This window comes from Drosophila rhopaloa, unplaced genomic scaffold (assembly GCF_018152115.1).
Source record: "Drosophila rhopaloa isolate 14029-0021.01 unplaced genomic scaffold, ASM1815211v1 contig_155, whole genome shotgun sequence".
Taxonomy (NCBI): domain Eukaryota; kingdom Metazoa; phylum Arthropoda; class Insecta; order Diptera; family Drosophilidae; genus Drosophila; species Drosophila rhopaloa.
The window spans coordinates 2,411,631-2,434,336 of NW_025335034.1; the positions used below are offsets into that span (position 1 = coordinate 2,411,631).

A 22,706-nucleotide genomic window follows, 5' to 3' on the forward strand; every position below is an offset into this window, starting at 1 on the left:
AAAAGTCCAGATTGAGATCCCGACCAGACAAACGCTTTTAATTTATAATAATATTGCAAATTAAAAAAATACCCTTAAATACAGCCCATAATTTTATCTTATAAATTTACTGTTCCATTTTTACGATTCAATGGTTGAACAATATATATTATTTTGTAAGAAAAAGCAATTTATTATTTTATATCCATTACGTTTATTTGGTTGAATGTAAATTAAATTTAGATTACACTGCCACAGCTTTTTTAAATATATATCTGCATCTATGCCCTAATTGATTTCGTTTTGTTGTGAACAGCTTTTATTGGTTGCATGTATTTTTTTTTTGGGAAAATAATCACAAACTAGCGCCTAAGATTTCTACTTTAAGTGGAGTGTGGCAACGACTTTGACTTGAAATATAATTTGATCATATTTGGAAAAAAAAGGTTTTCCTTTTTTAAAAAAGGGTTTGAAAATCTATTACATCATTAGATTTAGTTTTATATTCTATATAGTAAACTTAAAATTAGTTAAATCGAGAATAATGTACAATATACGGGCCAATTCCACATAATCATGCGTTTTAACTAATTTCATTGTGATTTTGTTGGAAAACAGTTCTCAAAAACATCGAAATAAAACAACCACTTATTGAATAAAACATGACTATTTTAGTGAATCAGTTTAATAGGTGTGTCTGAGTGTTGCTTGATTTGAAAAAACAGAACCAATGATTAATGCGAATCAGGTAAACAAATAAATCTTAATTGATAGGTAAGTTGGTATTCTTCGTTTTCCATATATTGTTTAAATTTTTGGTTGAGAGTTTGCAGCGAGGCGGTATCTAATATGCCAATCGGGTTAATTGTAAAATGTATATAAAATAAATCACAATTTGTATACGCATATAAATGACGAGTGTTTTGTGTCTGTGTGGGTGTTTGTGGGTGGGTGTCCTGGAAGTTGGACAGCGCACAGTCCAACACAAGGTTCGGCTACATATTTATTAATATTAATAATAAACATTTGTTAATTGTTTAAAACAAAGCAGCTGGCAGCCACAGCATTGATCGCAAACCCCAATAAAAAACTCGGAACCGGGTTTGTGGTTCGGGAGTCGGCGATCACCGACAACCTCCAGGCAAAGGACTCTGGGCGAACTAACTCGCCTCATATGAGAAACTGGCGATCGGAGGCGCTGTGCGGCAGGGCAGCCACGCCTATGCCTCCCTGCGTGGGCGTTTGCAGGAACGCCGATTCGTCGACGGCTGCCGAGTCTGCCGCAGGCGTACTGATTGCTATCGGTTCGTAGATCGAGCGATGCGGTGGCATATCTTCGTCGTCCTTGAAGGAGCCGCTTAAATTCGGATTTAGGATGTTGTTCGATGCGGGCGTGGCTACAGCAATTGTCCCCGTTGCCGGCAGTCCTATGACACTGGTACCGGACTCAACGTGCTCCAGAAATGGTGGCGCCGCCACACTAATCGCAGTCGGTTGGCGGCGTAAGAACGAGCTAAAGAAAGTAAAAGTTTATTTAGTTTATGGATTTTAATAAAAACATAATTGTGGCAAAATTAACTCATATTAAATATGTAAGTTATAGGTCATGACAAAGCATTGCTTTTAGATATAAATAAATCGAAATTAAAAATAAATTTATACTTACAAAAAATTGATGCGCGACCAGACCGAGGGTCGAACTTCAGTTAACTGTTCGGCTAGGTGGGCCGGCAGATTAGGAGCACGATCGAAGGGATTGATGCGTTCTTGTGCTCCAGAAGACGTGGCCGGACGTACAGCATAGTCCAGCAGGGCTGCCCAAGCAAGGCGATTAGCAATTTCAACAGACAGGGAATCAATTTCGGCAGCAGACGTACCGTTCTCATCGTCAGAGCTCTGCGACTCCTCAAAGGGATTTTGACCACCATCTCCACGTCGAAAGGTACCGTGCCGTGTAGTTCCGGCGACAGCCGCCGCAGCAACACTCGAGCTGCTCCCGGCAGCTACTCCAGTAGCCGAGGAGGCGGAGTTCACCTGGGACGTCTGTCTACCGTTGGACTGCTGCTGCTGCAGCAGCGGCGTGGTATCATCATCTGTATCGGTGACATTATCCAAAGAAGGCTGTCGACTCCGACTTGCACGCGCTTCGCGCTTCGTAAAAACCTTGCGCTTGCAGATGGGACAGACACGCCGGTTTTCGGTAAGCCAGGGATCGATGCAGTGTGTGTGATAAGCTAAAAGAATGAAGGGTGTTTAATTCAAGGATTGACATAAACAAAACTAAAAATACAAAGAACATGCTAAAGGTTGTCTGTAACCTAAAGTTGTTTGTAAGCTGAGTTCTGTTGTTTTCCTTATAGGTCATCATTATGGTCTTATCATTCTATTTCTAACTTACTAAACAACTAAGTTTTAATGAAGAAGTTCACTTACGATGAGAGCAGGGCAGCACACGTAGCTTATCGTCCTCAATGAAGTCCTCCAGACAAATCACGCAAGTGTCATATTTGTTGTTCGCATTATTCTTGGTGTATCGGAGCACTGGCAACTTCTTCAGCATGCTCTTTGGCAGTCGATGGCGACGCTGGCGGCGGTGCTCGCGGATGCACTTGTAGATCATATAGATAACCTATCCGACAAACAATGAAATCCAGTCAGAACGAAAACAAGCGATTAAGCTTCGGAAATCTCACCATGATAATGAAGCATAGGCCAATCAGTATGGAGAAGGGCAATATCAGCTGGGTATTGATGTTGAAGGGCAGCTCATCGTTAATGATTAGCACCACCTCGGGTGTGTTATAAGTGGCCAGGGCTTTTCCCGACGTGTGGCCAACAAAAACCGATGGTATGAATATGCCCGAAGAATTGTCGGCGGACATTTGCTCTGCAATTTGGGTAGAAATAGAAAATACTGGGCAAATAGATTGATGCTTACTCCAGGTTTACTACAAAATAATCAACACCAAAATAAAATTATTTTCCCACTTTATCACAAGGGTTTAAACTGTTGAAAAATATTTTTAATACCCTTTACAGTGAAAAGCTAAGCTCAATCTCAAACAACGTGTATTAAAATATGCAACACTCTAAAGTAGTTGTAATCCCAGTGCTATTTATTTTTCGACTTCTTTACAGATGAGCGCTTGCTTACCCAAATCATCGCCTTCGTTATTGTAAACAATCACAGCAGAATAGCTTGCATTCTGGGCCACTCGTACCTTCCGCTCAAATGTGCATTTGCCACCGCTGCAAAAGATCCGAATTAAGACAAAACAATGCGTTTATATTTTATTTATATTACTCACCGCGATACTAGTGCCACAAATTTGGCTGTGGGTGGGTAATTCAAGTGCGGGGGTCTGTCCAGACCATCACAACCGTAGTAAGGGCGCCTGGCGGGAACTACATAGACTTTAAGACCATTTGAAGGCAGTTCGGATCCGAATTGTGCTGGCAGATCATTAAATTCCTCAATTAACTGAAAGTTAACAATATCAAATTTTGTCATCTCTCATTTCAGTTTCAAATATATGTAAGCATAAACTTCCGTTTGTTTTTATCAGCTTGCCCTTATTAAAATTACCTGGCTCGTGGTTTTTCGATATACCAGCACATGACCCCCGACCACTGTCGCCTCATGACAGACCAGGCAGAAACCCAGCAGGGCGAGTATGTGACCACTCCTCATTCTGTCACCCAGGACACTAATTCTAGAGACGATCGGGTCTTCGCCTATACTGTTATTGCTCTAGTCCGCTATGTCCACTGCTGCTGCGATTCGTTTTTACCATCCGCACTATTTGCATGTCTCATCTGTGTGTAACCGCCAGCGATTCTGTGCCTTTGGATTTGGGTCTGAAAAAGAAGAAGACAAATATGTTAAACAACTGATAAATATGGATTGCACCTTGAGATGCTTCTTATGAAGTTTTAACAAACATAAGTATGGTTTGCACACAAAAATTAAAAATTTAATATGTAATCTTCTTTGCAAAAACCCAGACACAAATACTTCCACAGGTAACCGAATAAGAAATTTAAATATATAATGAGGAGCCTGCATATACTCCTCCCATCAACGCGTCGTTGGCAAACAAACAGTTCAGCTGATAAGATAAACGGCTTATGATCATTGTTTTTTTATTTCACGAGCAACTGGGGGTAATGTTGATTCTTTGATTCTGAAAAATGTATCGTTTCTTCAGTCATGCTGGTGCAGCTTCTGTCAAACAGCTGTTTTTTTTGTTGACTCAGCTTTCCTCAGTTCAGATTCTCGCGAATGCACTTTATTCTTACCTAACATAAAAAATCAACGCATTTTGCTGTATTGGTGTTATTGAGCTCAATTTGCCACCAATTGATTTTATCGCGATCCAATAGTGACCGAGATATTAGGGGCAGCTGCAGCAATCAAAACTAATACAGAGTTCTGTTGCCGGCTTAAACCAGATGAGTCACGAGCAGCTTTTGCTGATAACACCCAGTTCGGATTCCCATTTACCAATCGCCGCCAGAACGCTGTTGGATCCACAAATGGAAGAGAAACAAATGTGGAAAGTTTTTTACGAAAAATTATTGTATCTGCTAATATGTTTGGCACACACACCCGGGAACTGTGTGCAAATATGTCACAAAATGTGTATTAAATTTACGATTTAACAAAGAGAACGTCACAGGCTTTAGCACATCGATAGACAAACGGAGCAGAGGCTTTAATGAGAACGTGACTTTATTTTTATTGGATGGGTAAACAATAAATGGGAGGCCGACAAATGGTGTTCCAATGCGAAATTCAATCTGAGGAGGCGCGTGCGTTTAGCAGCATTTCGCTCTAGGGATTGCTATGAATTACTAATCACTCAGTAATCCTAGCATTTTACTAATATATTTCATGAAAGGCAATTTAACAGTCATAAAACATAAAGAATTAAGAAAAGAGACTCAACATGATATCACTTTTTAAGAAAGAGACATCCAAAATTAATTGTTAAAAAAATATAAATGTAATTTGTCAAGAAAGAAATTACATTTAAACATTATTTTATACAACATTTTATGAAATTAAATGACCATATATTTTGTACAGCCCTTTGCTTTGCTCTGTAACAACATTCAGCCTGTTTTATTTAATATGATTTTAAATCATTAAGCTTTTGATTTTAACATTAATTACAAGTTTTGTTTTTTAAATAAATACAACAAAAGTACATTTAAAGTGTTGGTTAACTTTTTTACTTATCAACAAACTTTTTTAAAATTTGAAAAACCTACAAATAAACATATTTTGCAAAATGTTTGTTTTAAAAAATTAGTAAAACAAACAGGTGTAGCATATGCAAGTACCCAAATTGTCCTGGCACATCGATAGTAAGTTTCTCAATTAGGAACGTTTTAGACTCTGAATTCCGTGAAATTCGCGTTAATTCGCTTTGTTTTTGAATTACACATTACACAGCACACGCAGCGCCCTCCCACCCACACTCACACACACTGACGCACACACACCTTGAACTTTACAAGGCACGAATGTGATTTCAAGGTTTTCTTTTTGTAGGAATGTATGTACATATGTTCCCCGAAGTGTTCACAATCGTGGGTTACAGGTGAAAAACCCCAAAGGATAAGTGATAATGCGCCCAATTGAAGACAGCAGCCACAAGTTAATGTACTTCAATTTCGTATATTCGCTTTTGTTATGCTTTTTTCAGGCGTTTCTACTGGGACCCGAGCATTTGTGCATATGTGTGTGTGCGTTTAATTAACACAACAACAAAGCAGCTGAGTGATTTCTTGTGCTTTTCCGACTTTTATTCACGTTTACCCACTGCTCACTCACTTGATTATGGTTTTCCGTGCTTTTGACTGACTGTTTATGCCGACTTTTGGCCAGTTCCTATATAAAATCCGATTTTTTCAACACTCGCTCGCCCCTTCACTCGTCGCCATCGCAGTGGAATTGCGTTTTACTTTGTTTTGCTCCTGCTCGTAGACGTAGGACTCCTTGGCTCGTGGTTCAATTTCAACGGGGAAGGCGCCTTAGCTTCGGCCAGAGCATGACAGTTGCAATAAGGGACACTTTGGCTCGACTTTGCTAATTATCGGGTATTAGAATTTACATCCGTAGAGCGCCCACACACACACACACCTAGAGGTGAAAAAAAAACGATGTTGAAGCAGTACTATCGATGGTGCTAGACATTTGACCATATCGATACTTACCGATATATTGCCAAACGATGTCACATCCCAGACTTTTAATTTTTTTTTTCAAAAAATTGAACTTATTTTGAAATTATTTATAAAGCAGAAAAGAATAACAGGTTTTTACCATGATTTGCATAACGAACCTATGCAATTCTATGCAAATAAATTTCTCAGACTTAAGTTTTTTTCATGAAACTTTAAAAAAGATCATTTTTTATATCAGCTAGCTATAACCACTAACCATACAACATACAATGTTGTATGATTAGTGCTATAACAAAAGGCTACCAAAGGAATTGTTGTTTTTAAACGTATGCGCATAGAACTGAAAATAATTAAACAATATCAGAAACAAGGTTTTATTTAATAAAAATCGGAAAGTTATATTATATAGCCAATAGGAACACAACCAGTCAATGTATATGAACAAATTCTAAAATTAGTATTCAATTAAAGTAAGATTTCGATTTTTGGTAATATAAAACCGAATTAACAGTATTCCCCAAATTCCTTTTTAGTTGAATATAGAAGCACCTACACGATCAAATTGCTGCTCATCTTTTACCATTTATGTTTAAAGCTAACTAAATAAATATATGAGTACATTCTGCTCCATCAGAAGTCCCATCTTCAGTTTTCGAATTTTAAAAAACACCAAATTCATTTTCCAATTGAATAAAATCTCTGGTGGTAATTTCAGAAAATTATTTGATCAATTTGATTCAATTACACAAACCAAGATACACAAAAGTAAAATCATCATAAACAAATTCTTACTTTATTATTTACGCATTTAAAGATTATTTGAATTTTAACAAGAAAGGAAAGATAACTTCGGGCGGAGCCGAAGTTGAAATATCCTTGCAGAATATTCTATAAATTATATTCTCCAAAATTTAAAAACACCAAAGTTATGGCATTTCCAATCGTTCAGATATATGGCGGCTATAGGATATAGTCAACCAATCCTTATGAAATTTGGTAGGTCGGATTGATTGGCCAAAAATAAAACCCATAGAAAATCCCAACTTCCTAACTTTAAAAACACCAAAGTTATGACATTTCCGATCAATCAGTTGTATGGCGGCTATAGGATATAGTCGGCCGATCCCGGCTGTTCCGACTATATACTGCGAGCAAAGGAAATAAGGGTAAGTGCAATGTTTCAATTCGATATCTTTAAAACTGAGAGACTAGTTTGCGTAGAAACAGACAGATGGACATGCTTATATCAACTCAGGAGGCGATCCTGATCACGAATACATATACTTTACAGGGTCGGAGATGTCTCCTTCACTGCGTTGCACACTTTTGACCAAAATTATAATCCCTCTGCAAGGGTTTAAAAAGCTATAACTATTTATTAAGGTTCCTTCATCGTACCAAACTTTCTGAGTTCCTGCTTTAAAAACATTTTTAAAAATAAATTTATTAAATATATTTCCGCTACTTATTTAAATATTAAATATCAAGGAAATCAGCTATTTGACAAATAATATTTTCTATTGGATTGTTACCAGATGATACCTTTTTACTTCTATTAGAACGCTTTTAATCGATTGAACGGTAGTGTTCAACGATTCAGCAATTCATTAGCACAGAGATGTAGTTTCTATCCCAACTATTAGGTGGCAATCCAGATCCTCCAATCTAGTAGATTTGCCTGGCCACTTAGTTTTTTTCTGGATGACAGTTGTCATTTCCCTTTTCCCCATTTTCATTTGGCTGCAGTCACCCGACGTGTGAGCAACTCAGCAGCAGCAGCTCTTGAAAACAAAAAAATTATGTTGAAGAGATGCCCAAGGACAAGAAAACCAAGGCGAATGACGGGGTAAAGCCGCCCACCAAGCGGCAGAGGAAGGATCGCCGGGAGCGCAAGAAGCGCAAGGATCACAAGGAGATAATCCCCGCCAGAGGAGAAGGTGAAGGAGGAGCAGCTGGTCCAAGGGTGAGGAACAGGTCGCCCACCCCCTTGATCGCCTCGGAGAGCAGCGATTGGAGCGACAGCGAGTCCAGCGAGTACACGGACTCCAGCTTCAGATCCACCGCATCCTCCAGCTTCTCCAGCTACTTCAGCTCCACCAGCAGCAGCTTCTTGTCCAGCAACAGCGATGAGGAGCCGGAGGGCTCCACCAGGAAGCCGGATCGTCCGAAGCACTCCTGCTGCCGCCATCGGCACTATCACCGCCATCGGCGCCACCTCTACACATCGCGGCACTCGCACCGGCGTCGTGGGAGTGGCAGCCGCCGCCATCGCTTCGCCCACGGCGCTCCTCGAAGCGCTCCTCCAGGAAGGTTCCTGCTCAAGGTCCTGCGCATGCTCCTGCTCATGTCCATGGTCATACTCATGGTCATACTCATGGTCATACCCATGGTCATACTCATGGTCATTCTCATGGTCATACTCATGGTCATACTCATGGTCATACTCATGGTCATACTCATGGTCATACTCATGGTCATACTCATGGTCATGCTCATGCTCCGGTGGCCAAGCCAGCTTTCCAGACGATGCCCATGGAGCATCATCACCGCAAGACACGCGTGCGCTGCTCCGATTCCGGCTTGCAGATCCTCGTCCCGGCCACCAGCGGCCACAACCGGGCCGTCTTCCATTCGAAGACCATCTCTGTCACCAAGAGCACCGCCACTGCCACTCCCAGTTCGACTTCCACCGCCATAACCATGCCCAGCGATGGCCAGTCGATGGGCAATCCCTCGGATGGCAAGATCAAGGCCGGCGGTGCCCGATCCTCCGGCACAAAGATACCCCTTGCCAATGCCTTGGCTAGCAAGTCCTCCAACCAGCTCAAGACCCCGGTGGCCACTTCCTCTTCGAAAGCTCTGGCAAGCCACCGGCATCGAATGAGCACAGCAAGAATCCGGAGTCCAGCAAGATTGGGACGCCCACTGGTCCGGCACCAAAAGGTGCCAGAGGAGGACCCAGAGGAGGAACCAGAGGAGGAACCAGAGGAGGAACCAGAGGAGGAACCAGAGGAGGAACCAGAGGAGGAACCAGAGGAGGAACCAGAGGAGGGACCAGAGGAGGGACCAGAGGAGGGACCAGAGAAGGAACCAGAGAAGGAACCAGAGGAGGAACCAGAGGAGGGACCAGAAGAGAAACAAGCGGAGGAACCAGAGGAGGAATCTAAAGATATTTATTTGTATGGAAAAAATCCGGAGTCCACTGATCCCGCACCAAAAGGTGCCAGAGGAGGAATCAGAGGAGGAACCAGGGGAGGAACCAGAGGAGGAGAAGAAGGCTGCCACTCCCACGACGCCGGTGCGAGTGGCGAGATGTGTAGAGGTGGCGCCGATGGCGGTGATAGTGCCGATGGCGGCAGCAGGAGTGCTTCGGACAATCCGGCTTCCTGGTGGAGCCCTCCGGCTCCTCATCGCTGTTGCTGGACAAGGAGCTGCTGCTGGTGGAGCTGAAGTAGCTGGAGAAGCTGGAGGATGCGGTGGATCTGAAGCTGGAGTCCGTGTACTCGCTGGACTCGCTGTCGCTCCAATCGCTGCTCTCCGAGGCGATCAAGGGGGTGGGCGACCTGTTCCTCACCCTTGGACCAGCTGCTCCTCCTTCACCTTCTCCTCTGGCGGGGATTATCTCCTTGTGATCCTTGCGCTTCTTGCGCTCCCGGCGATCCTTCCTCTGCCGCTTGGTGGGCGGCTTTACCCCGTCATTCGCCTTGGTTTTCTTGTCCTTGGGCATCTCTTCAACATAATTTTTTTGTTTTCAAGAGCTGCTGCTGCTGAGTTGCTCACACGTCGGGTGACTGCAGCCAAATGAAAATGGGGAAAAGGGAAATGACAGCTGTCATCCAGAAAAAAACTAAGTGGCCAGGCAAATCTACTAGATTGGAGGATCTGGATTGCCACCTAATAGTTGGGATAGAAACTACATCTCTGTGCTAATGAATTGCTGAATCGTTGAACACTACCCTTCAATCGATTAAAAGCGTTCTAATAGAAGTAAAAAGGTATCATCTGGTAACAATCCAATAGAAAATATTATTTGTCGAATAGCTGATTTCCTTGATATTTAATATTTAAATAAGTAGCGGAAATATATTTAATAAATTTATTTTTTAAAATGTTTTTAAAGCAGGAACTCAGAAAGTTTGGTACGATGAAGGAACCTTAATAAATAGTTATAGCTTTTTAAACCCTTGCTGAGGGATTATAATTTTGGTCAAAAGTGTGCAACGCAGTGAAGGAGACATCTCCGACCCTGTAAAGTATATGTATTCGTGATCAGGATCGCCTCCTGAGTTGATATAAGCATGTCCATCTGTCCGTCTGTCTGTCTGTTTCTACGCAAACATTTAGAGATATGGCACATACAGCTCTCTGCTACAGCATACAGAAACTCTGCTCAATCAATGCAATTAAAAGTCCCTCCAAAATTATTCATATGATGCATTCCTAATACTCATAAAAAATTCCAACTTCCTACCTTTCAAAACACCAAAGTTATGGCATTTCCAATTGTTCAGTTATATGGCAGCTATAGGATATAGTCGGCCGATCTTTATGAAATTTGGTAAGTCAGATTGATTGGCTAAATATAAAGACCATAAAAATCCCAACTTCCTAACTTTAAAAACACCAAAGTTATGGGATTTCCGATCGTTCAGTTATATGGCAGCTTTATGATATATATATGGCTCGTTCCGACTTATATACTACCTGCAATAGAAAGGCAACTTTTGAGAAAGTTTCAAGCAGATAGCTTTAAAACTGAGGGACTAGTTTGCGTAGAAACAGACAGACGGACGGACAGACGGACATGGCTAGATCAAAGACCAATATAATTATATTGGTCTTTGGCTAGATCTACTCTCCTGGTGATGTTGTTCAAGAATATATATATATATATATATTACAGGGTCGGAAATGTTTCCTTCACTGCGTTGCAAACTTTTGACTGAAATTATAATATTCTCTGAAAGGGTATACAAACATTTTAGTAACAGCTGCATGGGTATTGCTTTCTTCTTTTTATACCCTTGCAGAGGGTATTATAATTTTGGTCAAAAGTGTGCAACGCAGTGAAGGAGACATCTCCGACCCTATAAAGTATATATATTCTTGATCAGGATCACCTCCTGAGTTGATATAGCCATGTCCGTCAGTCCGTCTGTGTGTCTGTTTCTACGCAAACTAGTCTCTCAGTTTTAAAGATATCGAATTGAAACTTTGCACACACCCTTTTTTTTAGTATTAAGAATGCATCATATGAATAATTTTTTTGAATATAATTAACAGAGTATTCTGCAAGGGTATATCAACTTCGGCTCCGCCCAAAGTTAGCTTTCCTTTCTTGTTTTAAACATTTATTATATTTTTATGCATACCGAATGACAATTGTTAGTAAAAATAAATATATTAAATTATGTTATAGACAAATGAACAATTATTTTTAATCCAGTTTGAAAAAATTAAATCCGAAAATTATACATACGACACTGTCGACTGGGGATTGAAATGTGTGGTTCTACCGTATAAAATGACTATATATGCCAGATGAATCTTGGCTCCCTTTAGTGAGATTAAATGAAAAACACAATTGGGTAAAATAGTTATATTTTTTATTGCAATATAATGGAATATGAAATAATGGTTATCAGGGAATATAAAGAGAATCAGTTTTAATTCGTCAATGCCGGGAGTCGATCGATGGTGCTGTCATGTGTGATAGTAATCTCCACAGTTTGCATGTTACTCGTGAGGAATTGATTCAGGGTGGTGGCAGTCGCACGGGGCACGCGATCGAAGGGATAGCCCATGGCCTTGCGATCCGGATAGAGACGATCGCGGATTCCGCAGTAAGAAGCGGCATCGCTGCAGCCATCCATACGTGGCTGATCAACCTGAAGGAGGTAAGAGAGTAAAATTCGGAAGAAGTACAAAGCACTGCGTAGAAGGACTTACCCTATCATTTTCATAGTTGGAAACCATGACGAACAGATCGAAGCTCATGCCCTCAGCTCTGCCCATGGGCACCAGCATATGGTTGGGCCAGCCGCAGCCGCAGAAGTAGTTCTCCTGCTCCTCAGGAGAATTCCTTGCTCCGCGGTTACTATCCAGATTACGGAAAGTGCGCTCAAACGGAATAGTCACACTCGAATCGGTTGAGTTGCGAGTAAAGGTATTCTGTCCGGGTGGCAGCATAACCACAAACTTGTCCAGCTCCATCATCATTAGACGCTGGTTCGCGAATACCATGGGTAAACCAGTATCATCAAACTTGGGCGCCATGAAGATGCGCACATAGCCATATCGTTGGACACCACTGAAGTTGTTCACAACGATGTTGTACTGGAATGGGTGGTGCTGCAGGTGGGTGAATCGAGCGTAGACATTGCCGCGGGGCTGGAAGTCCATGCCGCGGGACAAATCCAAATCGGACTCCTTAAAATATGTGGTCAGTCTGTTTTTTTGACCTCTGCTCTCCACTTGAATGCTGCTGACATCTATGTCCCGAAAACTCAGGTCTTCCGCCTTATACGCGGGCAGAATTTTCTTGTGCTCCTGGAAAATGTCATCTATTAAGGCGTGCCACTTGTAGAAGACTGGATCCCGCATGGAGGTGGATACATAGCCCATCACGCCCGCAGGCTCCAGATGCTTGTTGGTCGGATCGTGGGAGAACGCGATCAGGACGTGTCCCATGTTATGAAAGTTACCGTACTGGAGATTTAGATAGGTTAAATTAAAATTAAGATAAATTTAAAATTATATACCCAAGTAGTTTGAATATATGTTGTATATAATGATTGAATATGTTTATCTTACCAGCATTTGGTTGGGGGACAGAGCGTTGGCTTCAATCATGTTTCCCAGGATGTCGATGCCATTTACTTCATCTAAGGGAATCCTTTTATTATTTGTCTGAAATTCGGAAAAAAGGGTATTTACTCTCCTGACTGAACACCAGAAACGAATGAATTACGTCAATAACAAATCTTTGATGGATTGCCTGATAGATTCGCTCGCGCCAGCGCTTCATTTCGTCAATTCCCACTCTTAACCGTTCCGTAGGTCGGTTGACATCGCTAAGCCTGGTGTTGTCGGAGCGAGGAGGATACGCACGACTGGCCACCAGCGAGTCCATTTTTGGGAAGTAGCCCTCGGCAATGGTCTCATCCAGATTATTCAACGGCTGCACCGAGGCCATGTAGTTACTCAATCGTTCCGCATTGTAACGGACAATCAACTGCTGGTGCATATAGTAGAACAGTTCGCCGCGACGATCCTTTTCAACGATCCTACGGTCGGCGCCGGGGGAAGTCTCGGTGGGGTAGACAAGGTGCCAGTGCCAGTGGTGCAGGTTGACGCCAATATCCTCGCGGAAGTACCACATGCGTTGCTCAGGGTCCAAATCGGAAGAGGTGTACTTGGTGGGGATGACCATGGGTCTACGATCACCGGGACTCTGCACCACGAACGATTCCTCGCGTAGTTCTTGCATCACCGCCGAGTCGACGAAGCGACCGGGAAATGCCTGCCAGAAGGAGGGCAAATCCAGTCCCTGAGTGTCCGGTCGATGGAGCAGGGCCACCGAAAGGGCGTAGTGGAAGAGTACCGGGTGAACGCGATCCCTGGCGTACACGGCCACACTTAGCAGGTCATCCACGGATGGCAATTTGGTAAAGACTTCGATCAGGTAGCCGGCCATTTGGCGGTGCGATTTCACGAACAGCGAGAACGATTGGTTCCGTTTCAGGGACTCGGGAAAGCTGAGATCCGGAATTGTGATGTCCTTCACAAAGATCTTTGGCTTACCCTCACCGCTGACCCGCGTTTGGACATTTTTGCTGACCCGGCTGTAGCGTTCGGTCAGGAAGGAGTCTGGCATTTCGAAAACGGTTCCATTGCCGCCTTTGTCCATGAACACCGGCTCGGTAGGGTGATCGAACAGCAGGAGAAGATCCTTCTTGTTGACCATTTGGATGGAATTAAGCTATACAGGTCCTTTAAGAAAGCTCACTGGCTGAATGTCAGCCCTGTCACTTTACAACTGAGACCATTAGTTGGATAAACTACCTTTTTATACAAAACTTGCGAAGTAAGAAACTAACTGTATCGGCGGAAACTCTTCCGCGAAATTACGGGTCTGGAAACCGCATATGCATATGCTTATCATTCTAAACCGCTTATCCCACGGGGAGGTTAAAAAAAAAGTTTAACTAAATTGGACCAGGGTATATAGCTGATAATCTGTTTTATGGCACATTTAAAAATACTGAATATCTGTAAAAAAATACACGTAAAAAAACAAGAAAGAAAGCTTTCTTTGGGAGTCCGAAAACTTAATATATTTACTCTAGCAGCTTAAACAAAAATTTGTTTTCTATAAAACGCCTAATTATGTTTATATGTTCAAAACAGGGAAGTTCAATTGTATGGCAGCTATGAGATAAAGTTAATTAATGTTTATGAAGTAAAAAAGTATTTTTAAAATCATAGAAAGTAACTAATTTTTGGAAATGCACGAATATGTTAAAAAGAACAAAGAGTAGTCAATTTTTCTATTATTTAACTGTTCCTACATGTAACAAAAATTTATATTTAGAAACGACGGAGTTATCATTCAAACATAAATGTAATAATTTTTCGTCACAACATTTAAAGAGAATATTGTTTGATTGAAATAAAGGCTGCGTTTCACTTTTTAATTAACTTTATTTAAAATATGTCGAATTCTGAAAATATTTCGAGAAACCGCAGATGTTAGTTTAAAAATTTTGCCCATAACTTTTATTTTGAGTCCTTAAACAAATAAAATATCTTCAGTCATCTTTAATTTGAATCGATGGACCTTATATCTGACTTGCCCTGTAGTAAACTATGTTTATACCCTTGCAGAGGGTATTATAATTTTGGTCAGAAGTTTGTAACGCAGTGAAGGAGACGTTTCCGACCCCATAAAGTATATATATTCTTGATCAGGATCAATAGGGGAGTCGATATAGCCATGTCCGTCTGTCCGTCTGTCCGTCTGTCCGTCTGTTTCAATACCGTTTGCGAGCTCAGTTTAAAAGCTAGCGATCTGAAACTTTCACAATCGTCCTAAAACATGTGTACGCAGATCAAGTTTGAAAATCGCCCCGATCGGACGTCTATATCCTATAGCTCCCATAGGAACAATTGGATATATCTTGCAAGAATTTATGATATTTCGCGCAGTGTAAAAGCTATTGACATTAATCTTTACAAATCGTATTTTTTTATGCATACCTTGATCAGGGTAAAAGCGCGTGGCGATCGGACGTCTATATCCTATAGCTCCCATAGGAACAATAGGGTAAAATCGGTTAAAATTTAATGATTTTTAGGATATTTCGCGCAGTGTAAAAGCTATTGACATAAATCTTTCCAAATCTTATTTTTTTATGCGTACCTTGATCAGGGTAAAAGCGCGTGACGATCGGACGTCTATATACTATAGCTCCCATAGGAACAATAGGGTAAAATCGGTCCAAATTTGATGTTTTTCAGAATATTTCGCGATGTGTAAAAGCTATTGCTGTACATTTTTTCAAATCGTATTTTTTTATGCATTCATTCATCAAGGTAAAAGCGCGTGCTGATCGGACGTCTATATCCTATAGCTCCCATAGGAACAATACGGTGAAATCGGTCAAAATTTCATGTTTTTTAGAATATTTCGCGCAGTGTATAAGCTATTGACACACATTTTTCCAAGTCTTATTTATTTACGCATACCTTGATCAGCGTAAAAGCGCTTGCCGATTGGACGTCTATATCGTATAGCTTCCGTAGGAAAAATTGTTTAAGGCTGCGAAAATATCCCTTTTTTCCCTATTTGTATATGACAATTTTGCAGTATAAAAGCTATTGGCATGAAACTATGCAATTTATCTAATTTATTTATGTACACCTTGCTCAGGGTAAAAGTTGCTGCCAATCAGACAAGTACATACTACATCCGCTATTTAAAAATTAAATTAATTACGTATAGCTAATCTTTTTATACCCTTGCAGAGGGTATTATAATTTTGGTCAGAAGTTTGTAACGCAGTGAAGGAGACGTTTCCGACCCTATAAAGTATATATATTCTTGATCAGGATCAATAGGGGAGTCGATATAGCCATGTCCGTCTGTCCGTCTGTCCGTCTGTTTCAATACCGTTTGCGAGCTCAGTTTAAAAGCTAGCGATCTGAAACTTTCACAGTCGTCCTAAAACAAGTGTACGCAGATCAAGTTTGAAAACCGCCCCGATCGGATGTCTATATCCTATAGCTCCCATAGGAACAATCGGATATAACTTGCAAGAATGGAAGATATTTCGCGCAGTGTAAAAGCTATTGACATAAATCTTTCCAAATCTTATTTTTTTATGCGTACCTTGATCAGAGTAAAAGCGCGTGACGATCGGACGTCTATATCCTATAGCTCCCATATGAACAAAAGGGTAAAATCGGTTAAAATTTAATGATTTTTAGGATATTTCACGCAGTATACAAGCTATTGACATGAATCTTTCCAAATCCTATTTTTTTATGCATACATTGATCAAGGTGGAAGCGCGTGCCGATCGGACGTTTATATCCTATAGCTCCCATAGGAACAATAGGGTGAAATCGGTCCAAATTTGATGATTATCAGAATATTTCGCGCAGTGTGTAAGCTACTAACATAAAATTTTCCAATTCTTATTTATTTACGCATATCTTGATTAGGGTAAAAGCGCTTGCCGCTCGGAAGTCTATATCTTAAAGGAGATAGGAAAAATTGTTAAAGGCTGCGCAAGTATCCCTTTTGTATATGACATTTTTGCAGTATAAAAGCAATTGACTTGAAACGATGCAAATCTAGTTTACTTATGTATACCTTATTCCTTTCGCTACTTTTTCACTTTTAGCAATTTCGTCAAAGTCTGCAAGGGTATTAAAACTTCGGCTTGCCGAAGTTAGCTTCCGTCCTCGTTTTAATTACTTTTATTTATAGTGACTTCTATTCATAAAATCTTCTTTTTTTAAACCGAATTAAAAAATTATATTTCAAATAATTGCGTTTATATATTAATTGGAACAATAATGCATTTGGATTATGAAATCTTAAAATCACATGACTGCTGGCTACTTTATCCAGAGATACATTTTCCCCTGAATGGTGTGCTTGACGGGATTTATCTTTTTCAGGATTTTCGTCATCGTCTCTACCAAACGGTCGCTCGAAACGGGCGTTTTCTTGTTCTTGAACTTGGTGAGCAACTCGGTGGCGGTGAGGGGTTTGCGCTTGAGGTAGCGACGCACTGCCTCCTCGGTGATACCGTAATCCCTAATGAATATGAATACAGAAATAATTGCAATTCCATTATAGGACCCAGAGTTTTACTTACTCGACTTTGCCGCCAGAGAAGGAAGTGGGCAACGAGGTGTTGATCTCGTTCTTGGGTCGCTTGGCAGGGGTGCTGGTGGGACTGTTGCTGGTGTCCGATCCAGTGAGATCGCTGGGCAGGCTGTTTATCTTGCGTTTGCTGGCTTCCGTCGAGAGCGTCGGCGTAGCCGAACGCGATTTGTTGGCATTGCTGCTGCTGCTGGTTGAGGTTTTGCTGCTGGCAGCGCTCTCTTTGTCCTTCTCTTTCTCCTTGTCTTTGTCCTTGGACGTGGCCTTCTTTTTCGGGGGACCATTGCTAAGGTCGTCCTCGGAGTCCGTGCTGTCTGAGCTAAAGTCTGTGGACGAGTCGCCGCTGCCAGTCGACTTCCCTTTTTTATCGTCCTTGGATGGTTTCTTCTTCTTTTTGTCCTTGGACCCCTCGTCTTTGCCCTTATCCTTCTTTTTCTTCTCGCCGTCGGCGTCCTCCTTGTCTGACTCATCAGACTTCTTTTCGTCCTCCTCCTCTTCGTCGGAGGTAAGCAGCTTCCGCAACGCATCCTCTTCGGCCACCCCTTTCATGTCCTTGTCTACCTTTGCCTCCGGATCTGGTTCGCTAAAAAGAGGCATAAAGAGTGGTCAGAGTGTTCAACATTGTACTACCAATGTGTTCTTTTATTAGGGATACATACTCTTCACTGGAGCTGGTGTCATAGTCCATTTCCCTGCCCTCCTCGTCTCCATCGTCCGACTCCTCGAAGGCCTCGTCATCTACATCCCTCTTTTTCTTTTTCTTATCTGCGCCCTTCTTGCCCTTGCCCTTGGCCTTGCCGTCGTCGCTATCCTCCTGTTCCTTTTTTTTCTTATCCTCTTCGTCTTCAGAGTCGGACTCGTCTTCGGAATCGATCCATTCGTCCATATCAGTAATCTTGAGCTCCTTGGATTTTTTGGTGGCTGCCTTTATCAACTTAGCCTCTTCCGGATCCTGTTCCTCCTCCTCGTCCCCTCGCAGACGCTTTCGCAACATAAGGGAGAAGTAGTTCATCACCTTTTTGCGGCGACCAAATTCCTGTTCGGCCTCCTCCGCCGACAGGGATTTGTAGCGCTGAATGGGCTGGAAGTTGTACCACTCGGTCAGAGGATACGCTTCGATGGCGCCGTCTGGAGCATGGGTAAATACATAGAAGGCTGCGTTCTCGCCCACGCCACCCTCGCGGATGCCTTTAAATTTCTTTCCAGTTTTGCCGCCCACTTTCAGAATCCAAGGCTGCGCCTCCGGCCTGTACTTTCTCGCTATTATGCCAAACTTCTTGCGGCGCGCCTCCTCGCGCTGATCCCGATTGTACTCCGACCCGGCACCGAACTTGGGCTGATCCTCCTCCATGCCCCGGAACTCCTTCATATTGTTCTCCCGCTCCAGTTTCACATTGCGCCACTGTGCGAAATCCACGTTCAGCGTGGCGTTGAACCGCATCACATGGTGCTTTTTGGACATCTTGGGCACCCGGATCTTAAACTCCTGTACGTTAGCAGATGAGGAGGCGGATCCCGAGGTAACAGAGGCAGCGGCGGCGGCAGCTGCGGACGTGGAGCTAGCAGCGCTCGGCTGCAAAAATATCAAGTTAAGCTCTTGTACTAAGATTAGGCTGGGAAATTGTTGGGTTTCGCCTTACCGTCGACTTTGACGCACTCGACATGTTTATTTGTTCCACTTTAGAGCTTTCCACTAATCATCTATTGCTAATAATTGCTGTTTTTATATATTTCCCAAACAATTCCAAATCAAATCACAGGCAAAAGAGTGGGACATGCTAGTGATGTGCCATGGCCCGATATCATAGCCACAGTGAATGGTCCTAGAATTAATCGAGAGCGGTAAAAATTGTCATATTTTTATTTGTTCAATTTATGTCCCTAGCATAACAAATTTGAGATTTATAAATTCTGATGCTAGTCAGTCTGAACGAGACTATAAAGAGAATGAAAAATGAACTGATGGCTACATTCTAAAAATACATTCACAGATTTTATAACAGTCTAGTTATAATAGACAGTTACTTTTACTTATTTGTTTTAGTCTTTTATTGTTTTAAGTTTTTTTTTATCGGTTTTGGCCATAGCCAAAAATGTTCTAAGCATTCGATAGTTTGGTCCTTATTTCGATAACACCATAATTAAACATCTTAGAGAAGTTGCTTAAATGCCGAAATTTTATAATTGTTTATTAAAATAATTAACTCTTGTAATGGCTAATTAAGCTAAAAAATCTAAATTGAAATATAAACGTAATTTAATACTGTGACCGCCGTCATCGTTCGCACGGTAACAGTTTCAGCAGCGACTCCTGGCCGGTTATCGCTCATCTCTAGTGTTAGATCTCGCGAAGCGCACCGCGTTATGTTTGTTCGGTTTAATTATAATATTCGACAACTTAATTTATAGAAAAATGTCGCGGAATGTAACGCTCTCGGATGAACAGAGTCGGCTGAATGCGCGTTTGGAGGCGCACATGGTGTATATATGTCCGGAGTGCGGAAAGGCATTTCGCACGCAGGCAGAGTGGCGTCAACATCTGAACACGGCAAGTTGCTGATATCCTCTTAAACTAGGCATATTTTAATATTTTTGGTATGACCACAGAAACACGACTATCTGAAGAAGACCTACTCCGATTTCAACTTTATCCAGATCGATGAGCGCTTCCACGAATGCCAGCTGTGCTTCAAGTGGGTGGAGAATGCCCACAAAACGATCGCCTTGCTGCAGTACCACTACTTTATGCACCTGGAACACAGTGAAACATATCGATGCGTGCACTGCCGCATGGCTTACACGAGGCGCCGGGCTCTGAATGTCCACCTGTTGGACACACACATGAGGGAGATCGAGAAGTACGAGAACAAACTGCGACAGATGAAGCGGCAGCAGCAAAAACCCACCACTGTGGGAACAGCTGGTCTAGGGAGTCCAGATAAAACGGCGGCAGGAAGGACACGAGGGCGTCCCAAAGGATCTGGGAATAAAAAGCAGAAGGATCTGCTGCAAAAGGCGCTAATGGACATCGATCTTAACACGGAGTTGGAGAAGTCCCCAACTCAACCATCTGTAGCAGTAGCTCCTGCATCCGCACCGAAAAGCAATGCAAATGTCAGTGAACAGAATCTGGACCGGTGTTTGAATGCCTACGAGGACATTGTGCGAAAAGAGGAGGAGAAGGTGCCCAAGTATGACGCCGAATTGGATGCCCTTTGCCAAGAGTTCTTTGAAGAGAATAGCACCACCAGCAAAGGAGGAGCAGATGTGGGGCAGCAGTTATTAGATGGGCAACCGCAGCAGGAAAATCAGGAAGTAATAATTATTGAGATAGATGCACTCGGCAAAGAGGAGGTGGCCCAGTTGAAGAAGGAAATGAAATCGGAATCATCGGGTCAAGCGGCCAAGCGTCGTCGCATGTCCGCGACGCCCACCCGAGACTCCGACACGGAGGTGTCCACCAATGGACTTATGAAGCTTATCTCGTACTTGTGCCCCAAGTGCGGCAAGGAGATCTCCACGATGGACGGATGGCGAGCGCACGTGTTTAAGAAGCACGACTTCGAGCACATAATCGAGAATAGCTTCAAGATTCTAGATCCGGGGCGCAAAGCCATGTGTTTGCAGTGCCGCGAGGTGCAGCCGACGACTCAGCGGTCACAGCTCCAGAAGCACTGCTTTAAGCATCTGCCTTACCGATCCTATCTCAAGTGCACACTCTGCGAGCGAACCAAGACCAGCACCTCGAAGATCCTCAACCACATTCGCTACAACCACCAGGAGGAGCTGCAGCGAAAAAACAAGACGCAACTTCTTATCAAGCCGGAGCCAAAGTGGACCAGTCCCAAAAGGTCCGGAAAAGCTGGCAAGCCGGATGACGAAGAAGATGAGGACGCGGAAAGTTTAGCTTGTGAGCACTGCAACAGAGTGTTCAATACTAAAGGGCTCCACGATCGGCACGTTTCCGTTTGTAAAAGAGCCGGAATCATCCGTCCAATTTCACCAGTTGAGGGTACCATCGAAGTCATGCTGAATAATCTGCGAGAAGGGCACTTGCGAATGAATGTTATCTGGAAGGCGATGCAACGTGAAAAGCTTTAGATATAGTCTAGTTAAGGTTTGATTATGATTTTTGAATACCAATTTCAGGTTCACACCTAGAGGCACCAAGTGAATGCCAATTGATCAGTAATTTTTCATTAGTATATAAACATACCATAAATAACTAAATTTTATTATTATTCTTATGTCATTACACTAAAATATAGTAGTAAGACTTAAAACTGTTTAATTATCTAATAATTAATATAATAATATTTAACGCATATATATATAACGAATTTCATTAAAGATACCATTTTTCTTGGAGATATTTAGTTAAATTTTTTTAATGCAATTAAATGAAATTTTGTTATATATTAATATATTGATCCTTGGCGAATAGCCTGATCCTTGACCATTATCATTTACTTTGAAGTGATGTGATTGGGCATTAACAATAAGTTTTAGGCATTAGTTGTGCATCTTAGTATTTAATAGTAAATAAAATTATGAAATGATATGACAAACCTTTTTAAACTAGTGCTTGCACATATTAAGAACATGCACATTTTAAAAATCCCAGCGGAACGGTGAGTTATTGATTCAACTCAGGGCCGAGAGCTTGTATAACCAATAGACTTATTCCTACAAAAAAAATATTGCTGTAAAATTAAATAAGCGTTATTGGCCTATTACAAGTTCTGACTGTTTTTGTACTTTTGAACCATCTGAATCTTATAACTCGAGGAGCTGAAGCTATAATTGCAGATTACCACATAGCTACTACTCAAGCATTAGACATAAAGAAAAAATAGGAAATAATCGGCCGATCCCGGCCTTTCCGACTTATATACAGCGTGCAAAGGAACGAAGGGTGTGTGCAAAGTTTTAATTTGATATCTTTAAAACTGAGAGACTAATTCGCGTAGAAACAGTAAGACGGACAGACAGACAGACGGACATGATTGTATAAACTCAGGACGCGATCCTGATCAAGAATATATATATTCTATAAGGTCGGAGATGTCTCCTTCACTGCGTTGCACACTTTTGACCAAAATTATAATACCCTCTGCAAGGGCAAAAAAGACTACTAAAA

The 22,706-nt window shown here is 41.9% G+C and overlaps 4 protein-coding genes across 5 annotated transcripts; 1 reads left to right on the forward strand and 3 right to left on the reverse strand.

Annotated features, from left to right (window-relative positions):
- Nucleotides 1-148: 148 nt before the first annotated feature.
- On the reverse strand, nt 149-6,123 carry LOC108048374 (E3 ubiquitin-protein ligase RNF13). 2 transcript variants are annotated; one of them, XM_017128969.2, is made up of 9 exons: nt 5,819-6,123; nt 3,566-3,837; nt 3,288-3,460; nt 3,134-3,228; nt 2,673-2,866; nt 2,413-2,608; nt 1,857-2,213; nt 1,646-1,793; nt 149-1,492 (listed from the first exon to the last, which is right to left on the reverse strand). In XM_017128969.2, exons 2-9 carry the CDS (start codon nt 3,668-3,670, stop codon nt 1,150-1,152), a joined length of 1,611 nt encoding a protein of 536 aa, XP_016984458.1. In that variant the 5' UTR covers nt 3,671-3,837; nt 5,819-6,123; the 3' UTR covers nt 149-1,149. The 2 variants fall into 2 exon arrangements, with proteins under 2 accessions (XP_016984458.1, XP_016984456.1); XM_017128967.2 differs by having other exon boundaries at nt 1,646-2,213.
- Nucleotides 6,124-11,837: 5,714 nt separating this feature from the next.
- LOC108048366 (phenoloxidase 3-like) lies at nt 11,838-14,181 on the reverse strand. The gene is made up of 4 exons (XM_017128948.2): nt 13,142-14,181; nt 12,985-13,080; nt 12,121-12,879; nt 11,838-12,059 (listed from the first exon to the last, which is right to left on the reverse strand). Exons 1-4 carry the CDS (start codon nt 14,135-14,137, stop codon nt 11,838-11,840), a joined length of 2,073 nt encoding a protein of 690 aa, XP_016984437.1. The 5' UTR covers nt 14,138-14,181.
- A 2,967-nt stretch (nt 14,182-17,148) lies between these two features.
- On the reverse strand, nt 17,149-19,372 carry LOC108048376 (general transcription factor IIF subunit 1). Its single transcript, XM_017128971.2, has 4 exons — nt 19,207-19,372; nt 18,226-19,139; nt 17,559-18,149; nt 17,149-17,497 (listed from the first exon to the last, which is right to left on the reverse strand). The coding sequence occupies exons 1-4, from the start codon at nt 19,228-19,230 to the stop codon at nt 17,296-17,298; spliced, it is 1,731 nt and encodes a 576-aa protein (XP_016984460.2). The 5' UTR covers nt 19,231-19,372; the 3' UTR covers nt 17,149-17,295.
- A 500-nt stretch (nt 19,373-19,872) lies between these two features.
- Nucleotides 19,873-22,134, forward strand: LOC108048375. The gene is made up of 2 exons (XM_017128970.2): nt 19,873-20,114; nt 20,174-22,134. The coding sequence occupies exons 1-2, from the start codon at nt 19,980-19,982 to the stop codon at nt 21,665-21,667; spliced, it is 1,629 nt and encodes a 542-aa protein (XP_016984459.1). The 5' UTR covers nt 19,873-19,979; the 3' UTR covers nt 21,668-22,134.
- The last annotated feature ends 572 nt before the right edge of the window (nt 22,135-22,706 follow it).